Source organism: Larimichthys crocea, unplaced genomic scaffold (assembly GCF_000972845.2).
Source record: "Larimichthys crocea isolate SSNF unplaced genomic scaffold, L_crocea_2.0 scaffold100, whole genome shotgun sequence".
NCBI classification, from domain to species: Eukaryota; Metazoa; Chordata; class Actinopteri; family Sciaenidae; genus Larimichthys; species Larimichthys crocea.
The window spans coordinates 341,239-356,208 of NW_020851384.1; the positions used below are offsets into that span (position 1 = coordinate 341,239).

General features: G+C 47.2%; 1 protein-coding gene across 1 annotated transcript; it reads left to right on the forward strand.

The window, feature by feature from the left end:
* The first annotated feature begins 7,985 nt into the window (after positions 1 to 7,985).
* On the forward strand, positions 7,986 to 11,634 carry LOC113744671 (CD82 antigen). Its single transcript, XM_027275353.1, has 9 exons — positions 7,986 to 8,348; positions 8,553 to 8,904; positions 9,044 to 9,122; positions 9,237 to 9,349; positions 9,604 to 9,678; positions 10,376 to 10,474; positions 10,552 to 10,749; positions 10,839 to 10,922; positions 11,311 to 11,634. Exons 2-9 carry the CDS (start codon positions 8,839 to 8,841, stop codon positions 11,554 to 11,556), a joined length of 960 nt encoding a protein of 319 aa, XP_027131154.1. The 5' UTR covers positions 7,986 to 8,348; positions 8,553 to 8,838; the 3' UTR covers positions 11,557 to 11,634.
* Positions 11,635 to 14,970: the final 3,336 nt, after the last annotated feature.

A 14,970-nucleotide genomic window follows, 5' to 3' on the forward strand; every position in this document is an offset into this window, starting at 1 on the left:
GAGAGCGAGTTTACAAAGAGACAGAGAGAGAGAGAGAGAGAGGAGATGAGGAGGAGAGAGAGAGCAGAGAGAGGAGAGAGAGGAGAGAGAGAGAGAGAGAGAGAGGAGGACATGTCTGAACTCACTCTTAAATTTAACCTGTAGACTTGTTGTAGCCGACTACAATCAGTACTGTTGTGAGAAATTGCTGAAATCAATGTCAAAGGTCAAGGTCAGTGGTCAATGGTCAGTGGTGAAGTCAGGAGTTCAGACAGTGTTCAGGAGCCTCTGAGTTCTGATGCTTGTCAATTATTGATCATTAGGACTCAAAGTTATCAGAAGAGTCTGTTGCTCATGCTGGTGGTCAGACTTTAAACCTCTCACAGAAACACCACAAACACTGAACGCCCAGAACCAGCACAGAGAATGTTTGACCCGTTAGAGGTTCTGTCAGGCACATTCTAGTTTGGAGACACTGCTGACGGTTCATGTTAAAGAGACGTCACATCAAGCTTTCTTTGACGTGATTGAAGGACAAACATTCAGATTTCCTCTGACTCTGGTCACCACAGTGTGGAGACGACTGAACCTGCTGTCCTCAAATAGATAGAAAACTACATAACAGTGAACCTCTTCCTGCTCCTAGAACTGCTCACTAATCCGATCCTCTCCAATCACAGACCCCTCACGATCAGAGACCTCCTCACCAGATAGAGCATACTTCCTCCTCACAGATCAGAGAACCTCCTCACTGATCAGAAACTTCCCTCACAGATCAGTAGAACCTCTTCTCACAGATCAGTAGGAACCTCCTCACAGATCAGTAGAACCTCCTCACAGATCAGAAGAACCTCCCACTGATCAGAACTTCCTCACAGTCAGAGAACCTCCTCACATATCCGGAGAACCTCCTCACAGATCAGGAACCTCCTCACCTGATCAGCAACCTCCTCACAGATCAGTATAAACCTCCTCACAGTCGGAGAACCTCCTCACAAATCAGAGAACCTCCTCACTGATCAGAACTTCCTCACCGATCAGAAGAATCTCCTCACATTCAGGAGAACCTCCTCACAGATCAGGAGAACCTCCTCACTGATCAAATTCCCTCACAGATTCCGTAGAACCTCCTCACAGATCAGAAGAACTCCCCACTGATCAAACCTCCTAATATCAGTAGACACCTCTTCACATATCCGAAGAAACCTCCTCCACAGTCAGTAGAACCCTCCTCGCAAGATCCGTAGAAACCTCCTCAACAGATCAGTAGAACACTCCTCACAGATCAGTAAAACCTCTTTACAGATCAGTAAGAAACCTCCTCACATCGAGTTAGCACCTCTCACAGATCAGTAAGACCTCTTTACAGATCAGAAGACACTCCTCACAGATCAGTAGAAACCTCCTCACAGATCCGGAGAACCTCCTCACAGATCAGGAGAACCTCCTCCAGATCAGAATCTCCTCACAGAATCAGTAGAAACCTCCTCAAGATCAGAAGAACTCCTCACTGATCAGAATCCTGCCTCACATATCAGTAGAACCTCTTCACATATCAGAAGAAGCCCCTCAGAGATCAGTAGGAACCTCCTCATCACAGATCAGTAGAACCTCCTCACAGATCAGTAGAACCTCCTCACAGATCAGTAACAACTTCTTACAGATCATAGGAACTCCTCACAAGATCAGTAAAGAACCTCCTCACAGATCAGTAACCTCCTTACAGATTCAGAGAACCTCCCAACAGATCAGTAGAAACCTCCTCAGATCATAGAACCTCCTCCAGATAGTAGAACCTCCTCACAGATCCGTAAAACCTCTTTACAGTCAGTAGAACCTCTCACAGATCAGTAGACCTCTCACAGATCAGTAGACCTCCTCACAGATCAGTACAACGCTTTACAGATCAGTAGAACCCTCCTCACAGATCAGTTAGAACCTCCTCACAGATCAGTAAACCTCTTTACGATCGAGCTACGCTAGTAGAACCTCCTCAAATCAGTAGACCCTACGTAGACCGAATACTCAAGCTCAGGGAACTCCTCACAGATCCTCCAGGGTGTGGGGGGCTCTGTAGCCTGACAGGACAACTGAGGTTTAAATTCCAGGACCGCTCAGACAGATTTACAGTCAGAGTTCCCAGCATGCCTCAGGACAGGAGAGGGTCAACGACCTTTGATTTGATCGGGTGGGTGTGTGTGTGTGTGTGTGTGTGTGTGTGTGTGTGTGTGTGTACAGTGTGTGTTGTGTGCAGTGTGTGTGTCAGGGCCTGGACTCAAAGGAGGACTCAGATGCAGAGATTTCACCAATAGGATGGGACTTTATTTTAGTAATAATCCACACTAAGCAACACAAAAGGGACTATGAAAATTACTCTAAATAAACTAATTCTAGAATAAACTCTACAAAAACCAAAAACACAAACCACTCCGAAGAGGGAAAAACGTAAAAGCAAAGAGGGAAAGGTAAAAAAAAAAAAAAACAATCATCCCCAGGGGAGGACAAAAAGCTAACCGCTATCAACTGAACAGAAATCATCACCTAATTCATCAAATTAACAACAAAAACTCACTCACGTGGAGGCAAAACATCAACACAAGTTACGTGGCAAGGAAGGAAGCTCAAGGTCTGTGGGAATGACGGGCTGGGTGAAGAGAGAACGAAACACTCTGGCACAAGAAAAGGGAGAGCGCAGACAAGATATCCAGGGGTGATGGGGAACAGGTGGAGACAATCAGACGGTGACCACTGAGGAGGGCAAGTGACCTGAAACGAGATGAGAGTTATCTTTCAAAATAAAACAGGAAATGACAAGACAGGACAAAAACCCAACTTGACCTCACCGCTGTGACATGTGTGTGTGTGTGCGTTTGTGTGTGTGTTGTGTGTGTGTGTGTGCAGTTTGGGGTTGTTGTTGTTGGTGGGTGTGTGTGTGTGTGGTGTGTGTGTGTGTGTTCTGTGTTTGTGTGTGTGTGCAGTGTGTGTGTGTGTGTGTACAGTGTGTGATGTCATAGATGATGTCGTGATGACATCACAGGTGCTGCATCGTCTGCAGTCTGAACCTTCAAACATCCGAAAGTCAGAGAGGGAGGCGTTGCCGTGGTAACAGGCGACCACAGGCCTCCAGCAGAATCTGATTGGCCGTGTGCCCGGCTGCTGAACGTGGGGACGAGGCCGAGCTGTGACCTTTGACCTCTGAGGGTCTGAATGTGTAACGTCTTGTCTTCGAGTCGGGTCGAAGGTCAAACCGTCTGTTTTTGTTTCTTTTAACAACAGCCGAGGGGCGAAGTGAGGCCCGTGGACCCTCCAGGGGGCCTTCAAGACCTTCCAGGGGGCCTCCAAGGTTTCCAGGTGTGTCACAGTTCACCTCCAAGGAGCCGAGCAGATCCTAATGTTTTTAGATGTTATATTTATGTATTTAAAGTGTTTCTGTCGACCTGACGTCACGTCATGTCTCTGATTGGTCGATTTATTGATCGTGTCTTCAGGAAGTTGTAAATATTTCTCTGCCTCATCTGATTTTCTGTTTCCTTGTTCCTTGTTTCTCCACAGCTGCTGAAAGGCATCATGGGAAATGTAGTTAATGTCCAACATGACGTAAACAAGCAGGATGGAGTGGTGTGTGTGTGTGTGTGGTGTGTGGTGTGTGTGTGTGTGTGTGTGTCTCCGTTGGAGACGGGTCAGTCGGATCAGTTTATGTTTACCGACAATGAGGAAGTGACCTCTGAGCTCAGGTGTTGTTGAGACTCAGACAGAAGCTGAAGCTGAAAGAAGTCGAACCCGGGCGGAGAAGAACATCTGCGGAACACAACCAGAACCAGAACCCATTAAACGCCTGAAGGAGAGATGAAGCTGGGGGTGAAGATCCAGCTGCTCAAGTCTGCTCGAAGTTCTGACGCCATCTTCCTGGTAAGAAAACACACAAACCAGAACCAGCACCACCAGTTTTAGGACTGAACAGGACCATGGTCTAAGATACATATGTGTTTGTGTGTGTATGTCTAAAACACGATGATCATGGAATCAGCTGATTCTGATGCTGTCTGCCGGCTCTGGGTCTCAGCGTGGCCGCTGTGATGCTTCTCGGATCCTGTTTGACATTGGAAGCCTCCACGACTGTTCTGCCCTCAGGTAACTGTTAGCCTAGCTTAGCCAAAGGACTGGAAAGCACAGGGAAACTAGCTTAGCTGTTTTTAGTATGTGTTGTGCTTTTGTGTGTGTGGTGTGTGTGTGTGATGTGTGATGCTTGGCGTTCTACAGTAGGGGCGGGGCGTGTTGCTATTGGTGGCTGGTGTGCCTGGTCGTCTGATTGGATGTGTCGGAGCGGGACAGAGAAAACAGATTCCTGCTGGTGACTAGTGGAGTAAAAACCTCTGATGTCACCGCTGTACTGTGATGTAACAGGAGAATGTGAGGCTGGTTGCTGCGTTCGTTGTCTGTGCGAGTTTCTGTGAAAGATCAAACCAAAACTGGTACAACCTTTTTCCGGGACACGTCGGATGGAGTTCCGTTCATTTGTACTTGCACCAGTCGAGAGCTGGCTAACTTCCTGTTTAGCCCTCTGCTATTTGACATGTAATTTAATGTTCGCTGACATAACTCTGACTGCACTCTGCTCGGTCCTCATCAGACATGGCTTCTCACTTGTCTCGTACTGGCGTTCCAGCTGTTCTCACTCTGCTGCTGCTCATCACAGAAAACAAGGTCAGGCTTTTATTTTTGGTGGAATATTCAATCGTTATGTCATGTCACAGTTATGTCCATGTCATGATATGTCATGTCACATACATCCATGTCGTTGTCACAATAGTTCATGTCATGTTTCACAGTAGTTCTTCATTCCCAATAACGTCCATCGTCAGTCCAATGTAACATGTCATTGTCACCGTATGTCATTGGTTCATGTCACAGTACTCATGTCAGTTCACCAATATGTCACGTCATGTCACAGTACATCATGTCATGTCACAGTATGTCATTGTCATGATTTCCATGCACCAGTTACATTCAGTCGTGCACAATATGCATGTCCATGTCAACAGTTATGTCTTGTCATGTACCATTCATGTCATGGTCACATACATTGTTCATTCCAGTGTCATGCATGCCTATGTCATGTCATGTCCCAGTTACATCATGTCATGTCACAATATGTCATGTCATGTCAACATTACATCATGTCCTGTCACAATTATGTCATGTCATGTCCACATATTGTCATATCATTGTCACAAAATGTCACGTCATGTCACAGTTACGTTCATTCATGTCCAGTTATGTTCATGTCCTGATATGTCACGTCTATGTCACAGTACGTCATTGTCATGTCACAGTTATGTCATTCATTACTGTCACAGTACGTCTGTCATGTCACGTATGTCTGTCATGTATGGTTACGTCATGTCAACTACATCATGTCATGTCACAGTATGTCATGTCATGGATATTGGTCAGTCACTACATCATCGTCACAATTCATTCATCCGTATGCTGTCATGCAATATGTCATGTATGTCACAGTAGTCTCTTTGCTGTGGGTTTGGCTAGCCTAATGGAAATCCAATCATGCACTGAGGTTTCCTTTCAATATTTATGATTGACGTCAATGGAAGACTGAAAACTTAAACAATATATTCTAATTACTAACATTATAGCAACACTGTATAGAAATTAGTATTTTCGCGATTTGTGTATGTGTGTTGTTGTGGAGAAATTGCTGAAGTCAATGGTCAATGGTCAAAGGTCAATGGTCAATGTTGAGGTCAGGAGTTCAGACAGTGTTCAGGAGCCTCTGATGTCTGATGCTGTCATATTTATTGATCATTAGAGACTCAAAGTTCATCAGAAGAGTCTGTTGGACTGGACTGGTCAGACCTTAAACCTCTACAGACAACACCACAAATACTGAACGACCAGAATGAGACACAGAGAATGTTTGACCCTGTTAGAGGTTCTGTCACCACATTCTAGTCTGGAGACACTGCTGACGGTTCATGTTAAAGAGACGTCACATCAAGCTTTCTATGACGTTTATGAAGACAACATTCAGTTCCTCTGACTCTGGTCACCACAGTGTGGAGACAGACTGACACCTGCTGTCCTCAAATAGATAGAAAACTACATAACAAGTAGAACCTCTTCACTGATCATAAGAACCTGCTCACTAATCAGATCCTCCTCACAGATCAGAAGAACCTCCTCACAGATCAGGAGAACCTCCTCACAGATCAGAAGAACCTCCTCACTGATCAGAACTTCCTCACAGATCAGAAGAACCTCCTCACATATCAGGAGAACCTCCTCACAGATCAGAACCTCCTCACTGATCAGAACCTCCTCACAGATCAGTAGAACCTCCTCACAGATCAGGAGAACCTCCTCACAGATCAGAAGAACCTCCTCACTGATCAGAACTTCCTCACAGATCAGAAGAATCTCCTCACATATCAGGAGAACCTCCTCACAGATCAGGAGAACCTCCTCACTGATCAGAATCTCCTCACAGATCAGTAGAACCTCCTCACAGATCAGAAGAACCTCCTCACTGATCAGAACCTCCTCACATATCAGTAGAACCTCTTCACATATCAGAAGAACCTCCTCACAGATCAGTAGAACCTCCTCACAGATCAGTAGAACCTCCTCACAGATCAGTAAAACCTCTTTACAGATCAGTAGAACCTCCTCACAGATCAGTAGAACCTCCTCACAGATCAGTAGTAGAACCCTCTTTCAGATCAGAACCTCCTCACAGATCAGTAGACCCTCTTTCTACATATCAGAAGAACCTCCTCACAGATCAGTAGAACCTCCTCACAGATCAGTAGAACCTCCTCACAGATCAGTAAAACCTCTTTACAGATCAGTAGAACCTCCTCACAGATCAGTAGAACCTCCTCACAGATCAGTAGAACCTCCTCACAGATCAGTAAAACCTCTTTACAGATCAGTAGAACCTCCTCACAGATCAGTAGAACCTCCTCACAGATCAGTAAACCTCTTTACAGATCAGAAGAACCTCCTCACAGATCAGTAGAACCTCCTCACAGATCAGTAGAACCTCCTCACAGATCAGGAGAACCTCCTCACAGATCAGGAGAACCTCCTCACAGCCTCCTCAGGGTGTGGGTGGGGCTCTGTAGCCTGACAGGACAAACTGAGGGTTAAATTCCAGGGACCGCTCAGACAGATTTACAGTCAGAGTTCCCAGCATGCCTCAGGACAGGAGAGGGTCAACGACAGTTTGATGGATCGGTGTGTGTGTGTGTGTGTGTGTGTGTGTGTGTGTGTGTGTGTGTGTGTATGTGTGTGTACAGTGTGTATGTGTGCAGTGTGTGTGTCAGCTGGACTCAAAGGAGGACTCAGATGCAGAGATTTTCACCAATAGGAGTGGACTTTATTTTAGTAATAATCCACAATAAGCAACACAAAAGGACTATGAAAATTACTCTAATAAAACTATTCTAGAATACACTCTACAAAAACCAAAAACCACAAACCACTCCGAAGAGGGAAAAACGTAAAAGCAAAGAGGGAAAAGGTAAAAAAAAAAAAAAATCACTCCACAGGGGAGGACAAAAAGCTAACCGCTATCAAACTGAACAGAAATCAATCACCTAATTCTATGAAATTTACAACAAAAATCACTCACGTGGAGGCAAACATCAACACCAGTTACGTGGCCAGGGAAGGAAGCTCAAGGTCTGTTGGGAAAAGACGCTGGGGTGAACGAGAGAACGAAACACTCTGGCACAAGACAAAGGGAGACGACGCGACAAGATATACAGGGTGATGGGGAACAGGTGGAGACAATCAGACCGGTGACCATGGGAAGGGCAAGTGACCTGAAACGAGAGGGATTATCTTTCAAATAAAACAGGAAATGACAAGACAGGACAAAAAAACCACACTTGACCTCACCGCGTGACAGTGTGTCGTGTGTGTGTGTGTGTGTGTGTGTGTGTGTGTGTGTGTGTCTGTGTGTGTGCAGTGTGTGTGTGTGTGTGTACAGTGTGTGATGTCATAGATGATGTCGTGATGACATCACAGGTGCTCCATCGTCTGCAGTCTGAAACCTTCAAACATCAGAAAGTCAGAGAGGAGGCGTTGCCGTGGTAACAGGCGACCACAGGCCTGCAGCAGAATCTGATTGGCCGTGTGCCCGGCTGCTGAACGTGGGAACGAGGCCGAGCTGTGACCTTTGACCTCTGAGGGTCTGAATGTGTAACGTCTTTGTCTTCGAGTCGGGGTCGAAGGTCAAACCGTCTGTTTGTGTTTCTTATTAACAACAGCAGAGGGGCGACAGTGAGGCCCGTGGACCCTCCAGGGGGCCTTCAAGACCTTCCAGGGGGCCTCCAAGGAGTTTCCAGGTGTGTCACAGTTCACCTCCAAGGAGCCGAGCAGAGTCCTAATGTTTTTCAGATGTTATATTTATGTTATTAAAGTGTTTCTGCTACCTGACGTCACGTCATGTCTCTGATTGGTCGATTTATTGATCGATGTTCTTTCAGGGAAGTTGTAAATATTTCTGCTCAGCTGATTTTCTGTTTCCTTGTTCCTTGTTTCTCCCACAGCTGCTGAAAGGCATCATGGGAAATGTAGTTAATGTCCAACATGACGTAAACAAAGCAGGATGGAGTGTGTGTGTGTGTGTGTGTGTGTGTGTGTGTGTGTGTGTGTCTCCGTGGAGACGGTCAGTCGGATCAGTTTAATGTTTACAGACAATGAGGAAGTGACCTCTGAGCTCAGGTGTTGTTGAGACTCAGACAGAAGCTGAAGCTGAAAGAAGTCGACCCGACGGAGAAGAACCTTCTGCGGAACACAACCAGAACCAGAACCGATAAACGCCTGAAGAGAGAGATGAAGCTGGAGGTGAAGATCCAGCTGCTCAAGTTCTGCTCGCAAGTTCTGAACGCCATCTTCCTGGTAAGAAAAACACACAAACCAGAACCAGCACCACAGTTTAGACTGAACAGAACCATGGTCTAAAGATACATATGTGTATGTGTGTGTATGTCTAAAACACGATGATCATGGAATCAGCTGATTCTGATGCTGTCTGCAGGCTCTGGGTCTCAGCGTGGCCGGCTGTGCATTCTGGATCCTGTTTGACAGTGGAAGCCTCCAGACTGTTCTGCCCTCAGGTAACTGTTAGCCTAGCTTAGCACAAAGACTGGAAGCACAGGGAAACTAGCTTAGCTGTTTTTAGTTATTGTGTGTGTGTGTGTGTGTGTGTGTGTGTGTGTGTGTGTGTGCAGTGGAGCTGCGTACAGTAGGGGCGGGGCTGTTGCTGATTGGTGGCCTGGTGGTGCTGGTCAGTCTGATTGGATGTGTCGGAGCGGACAGAGAAAACAGATTCCTGCTGGTGACAGTGAGTAAGAACCTCTGATGTCACCGCTGTACTGTGATGTAACAGGAAGTGAGGCTGGTGCTGCGTTCGTGTCATGTGGGAGTTTCTGTGAAGATCAAACAAACATGGACACCTCCGGGACACGGCGATGGAGTTCCGTTCATTTGTACTTGCACCAGTCGAGCTGCTAACTTCCTGTTTAGCCCTCTGCTAGTTTGAATGTAATTTAATGTTCGTGACATGAACTCTGACTGAACTCTGCTCGTCCTCATCAGTACATGGCTTTCCTCATCGTCCTCGTCCTGGGTCAGCTGTTCGTCACTCTGCTGCTGCTCATCAACAGAAACAAGGTCAGGCTTTTATTTTGGTGGAATTAATCAGTTATGTCATGTCATGATATGTCATGTCACAGTACATCATGTCGTGTCACAATATGTCATGTCATGTCACAGTATGTCTTATCATGTCACAATACGTCATGTCATGTCACAATATGTCATGTCATGTCACAGTATGTCATGTCATGTCACAGTACATCATGTCATGTCACAATATGTCACGTCATGTCACAGTACATCATGTCATGTCACAGTATGTCATGTCATGATATGTCATGTCACAGTACATCATGTCGTGTCACAATATGTCATGTCATGTCACAGTATGTCTTGTCATGTCACAATACGTCATGTCATGTCACAATATGTCATGTCATGTCACAGTATGTCATGTCATGTCACAGTACATCATGTCATGTCACAATATATCATGTCATGTCACAGTACATCATGTCCTGTCACAATATGTCATGTCATGTCACAGTATGTCTTGTCATGTCAAAATACGTCATGTCATGTCACAATATGTCATGTCTTGTCACAGTATGTCATGTCATGTCACAGTACATCATGTCATGTCACAATATGTCATGTCATGTCACAGTACATCATATCCTGTCACAATATGTCATGTCATGTCACAGTATGTCATGTCATGTCACAGTATGTCATGTCCTGTGTGTAATGTGTTGATGTTTCCTGCGGTCAGATTGAACAGAGTCTGGATCAGACCGTGAAGCAGTTCGTCCTTCAGTATGGACAGAGCAGTGACAGTCAGGACAGACTGATGGACAACGTCCAGATTAAGGTGAGCCACTGTTCAGTCACAACAGGTTGTTGGTTTGATTCCAGCTGATTAATTATTGATTGATTGACTGCTGACAGGGAAAGTGCTGTGGCATTACAGACCCATCTGATTGGCTGCAGAACTCTCATATCCAGAGTCTGAACCTGACCAATCCAGACGTACTTCCTTGTTCCTGTTTCAGCTCGTTTAATCAAAGCTCCAACTCGTCCTGGTGTTCTGAGCTGCAGAGCTTCACGAGCCCGCAGTACGGACGAGGAAACAGCTCGTATGACCAGGTACACACACACACCGCTCGTATGACCAATCACACGTCACGCCTCGTTACATCATGTTACATCATGTCATGTCATGTATGTTGCTGCAGGGCTGTAATGAGACGTTCTATGATTGGCTGCAGGAGAACGCTCTGACGATTGTCAGTATGGACATCAGCCTCATTTTTATTCAGGTAATTAAAAAATCAGCCTCCCATTTTGATGACATCACGTTCTTTGTGATGAGCTTGGCAGCCTGTAGGGGGCGCTGTCAGGACCGTCTGTCTGCCTTCCTGTCTGTCTGCCTGTCTGACTGCCTGTCTCTCTCTCTGTCTGTCTGACTGCCTGTCTCTCTGTCTGTCTGTCTGTCTGTCTCTCTCTCTGTCGGGTCTGACTGCCTGTCTCTCTGTCTGTCTGACTGCCTGTCTGTCTCTCTCTCTCTGTCGGGTCTGACTGCCTGTCTCTCTGTCTGTCTGACTGCCTGTCTGTCTCTCTGTCTGTCTGTCTGTCTGTCTGTCTGTCTGTCTGTCTGTTTGTCTGTCTGTCTCTCTGCCTGTCTGTCTCTCTGTCTGTCTTTCTCAGGTGCTTCAGTTTGTCGTCATGGTCTACCTGTACCAAGCGTTTGGAACAAAAGCTGCTCTGAAAAGAACTTCTCAGCTGTCCGACTCTGACCACGCCCACCTGGACTTGGACCAGCCTGAGCTCGACTACAGGGACCCTGATGATGGTTACATAGACCCCACCCCCCCAGAACATTACCATGACTACCAAAATCATGTGGACCACACCCACCTGGCTTATCACCATGACAACCAGAGCCAGTATTAATGTACCTGTTGGTCCTACAGGTGTTTAGTGTTGAATGAATGATGTGATATTTGAATAAATAAACAAGGATTTAACAAAGCCTGATGTGAATTCTTTAACGAGGTCATTCAATCAAACGCTCGCCACACCTGCTGCAGGTAAAGGAGGAGGTCAGAGGTCAGGACGGGTCACTCATCACGTCATCTGAACGTGACGGTGTTTAATGAACGTGTTCAGAGTAACACTGCTGTGTGTACTGCACTTTATCTCAGCTGATCTTCACTTTCCCCGTCTGATGTGCTGTGATGTCACTTCCTGTCCCAGTGTCACATCCTGTCAGTAAAAGTGGAGCGACCTTCTTACAGCGATGACATGTCTTCACCTCCGTCAGGTCGTCAACATGAAGCTGCTGCTCGTCTGTCTGAACGCACTCTGTGGTAAGTCAGTGTTTACAATCTGTAACAGAATATCTCCTCAGGTGTACGGAGGCCCGTCATCAGCAGCTTCAGTGTTCAGACTGCATCCAGGTAACATTAGAACTCTGCAGTCATGGCAGCACAGCTGAAAACTGTTAACACTGGCCTTCTTCACACCAGAACCTTTTCAACAGTATGATATATCATTTATTCATATATTAATATTTATAATTATAAATAATATGAGCCGTGGACATCAGCTGGACCGGACAGGGTTGGAGCACATGCTGTGTTCACTGTTAGACTGGACACTGCCGGTTCAGAGGTTCTGCTGCTGTGTTCGCTGTTAGACCGGACGCTGCCGGTTCAGAGGTTCTGTCGCTGCGTTCACTGTTAGACCGGACGCTGCTGGTTCAGAGGTTCTGTCGCTGCGTTCACTGTTAGACTGGACACTGCCGGTTCAGAGGTTCTGTTCTGGTTTCAGAGGTTCTGTTCGGTAGAGGCTTGGATACTGACCCTCGTCTCGGCCTGTTTTCCTAGTTGCAGCCCTGCTGGTTCAGACTCCTCCCTCTGTCTCTGTGACCCTGGGGTCAAAGGTCAGCCTCAGCTGTGACATCACTGGGATGGGCGGGAGCTGCTCTCAGGTGGTGTGGCTGCACTTTGGACAGGTGAGCGGTCTCCGTGTGATCAGTCGTTTTATACCTGGAGCTCAGACCTGGACCCTGAAGTCTGACCACCTGTGTCAGCTGGAGATCTTCAGCGCCGCCCTGCAGGACGCTGGCAGGTACTACTGTGTCTTCATCAATGAATTGATGCTGCTGACTGCAGGCGGGACTACGCTGACCATCACAGGTAAATAACTGGGCTCAGGTTGTAGCTCAACATTTACTTCCTGTCTCGATGATGCAGAGCATCGTGGGATGTGTAGTTCAGCAGTAATAAGTTACACCATCAGAGTGACTTTGGTTTGTTTGACTAAGGAAGACTCTGTGAACCTTCTCAGAGTCGCTCCTCCTCAGTCCTGTGGTCCACCTCCTGGTTCCTTCAGACAGACGTGTCCACTTGTCCCTTCCCGCCCCGTTGATCTGTTTGGCGTCTGGGCTGGAGGACACGAGTCGAGTCACGGTGGACTGGCAGGTGGACTGGACCGACACCCCCCCGGAGCTCTGTCCCAGAATCCTCCCTGAGAGTGAGGCGGGTGTCATCGGTGTACAGGTTTACATCCCCGGAGAAACCTGGGCGGGAGGAGCCGAGGTGTCCTGTGTGCTGACTGACAGAGAGCTGCAGGTCAGACAGACTGTGAGCAGCAGGACAGGTGAGTTTACCTGAGAGCTCTGAAGCCAGGTGAGGTGACTTATCCCTCACCTGAACACGTCACAGCATTTTTCCTCCAATCATAAAACACAACTTCCTGTGTGTGTGTGTGTGTGTGTGTGTGTGTGTGTGTGTGTTTAGGAGAGTGTGTGTTTCTCACCTCCATCGTGGGTGCTGTCTGTGTCGTCCTGTTTGTTGTCACAGTCACGCTCGGCATCTTGTTGTCATGGCAACGCAGAGGACTCGGTGAGTACTGCGATGAGTTGAACAGGACGCTGAAATTTAAAGTTTACTGACGTTTTTTTTTTTTTCACAGAGAGAAACTCAAACACCCAGACGGAGAGCAGAGACGAGGTCTGTCTGCCTGTCTGTCTGTCTGCCTGTCTGTCTCTCTGCCTGTCCAGGATGATGACATTGATGATGTCAGTAACATTAACTATATTGTTTAACGTCCATGTCAATGATGGTAAATGGACTGTACTCGTATTTCTCCTTTCCCGTCTCAGAGCTCTTTTACATATCTCAGTCACACACTGATGGTTCGACATGCAGACCACAGGGGATCGAACCATCGATCGTCTGATTAGTGGACGACCCGCTCTACCTCCAAGCCACAGCCAACTGTGAACATAGACATGGACAGCAATGTTGACGTTAATGATGAAGACGTTGACACTGACGATGACTTTAACAATGCTAACAGTGATGTTGACAATGACAGCAATGTTTATGATGACATCATCAACACTGATGGTGATGATGATGATGGTGATGATGATGGTGATGATGGTGATGGTGATGGTGATGATGATGGTGATGATGATGATGATGGTGATGATGGTGATGATGATGATGATGATGGTGATGGTGATGGTGATGATGGTGATGATGGTGATGATGATGATGATGATGATGGTGATGATGATGGTGATGATGATGATGATGGTGATGATGATGGTGATGATGATGATGATGGTGATGATGATGGTGATGATGGTGATGATGATGATGATGGTGATGATGATGGTGATGATGATGATGGTGATGATGATGGTGATGATGATGGTGATGATGATGATGGGTTGCTGCTTTTGATGGAGCTGCTGCATGGTGCTGCTGATGAATGATGATGATGCGGGATGGTGATGATGAGGATGCTGGTTGATGGTGGCTGATGGGCTGCTGATGGTGATGATGATGCTGGTGATGCTGAGGCCTCTCTGGTGAGGATGATTGGTGCTGCACTGATGCTGCGGGTGATGCCATGATGGGTGCTGATGTGCTGCTGGTGCTGCTAGCTGGTGCTGCTGCTTCGGCCTGCTGATTGCTGCTGGTGATGCTGCTGCTGACATGCTGCTGCTGATGATGATGCTGACTGGTGCGGTGCTGCTGATGATGCCTAGCTGTGCTGATGCTGATGGTGCTGCTGCTGGTGATGCTGAATGCTGGTGCTGCTGCTGTAGCTAGCTTCTGGTTCTGCCTGGTGGCTTGTGCTGCTGCTGCTGCTGCTGCATGCTGCGCCTGCTGGTGACTGCGGCTGGTGGGCTGTGGCTGCTGCATAGCTGCTTGCCACCTGCTGTGCTGCTGGGATGGCGCTGCTGGGGGCTGTGCCATGGCCTGACACCACCCACCTGCACCCCATGCCTGGGTTGTTTGACCCCTGCCCCCGGTGACACTTGAGCCTGGCGGCTGCTGCTGGTGCTCT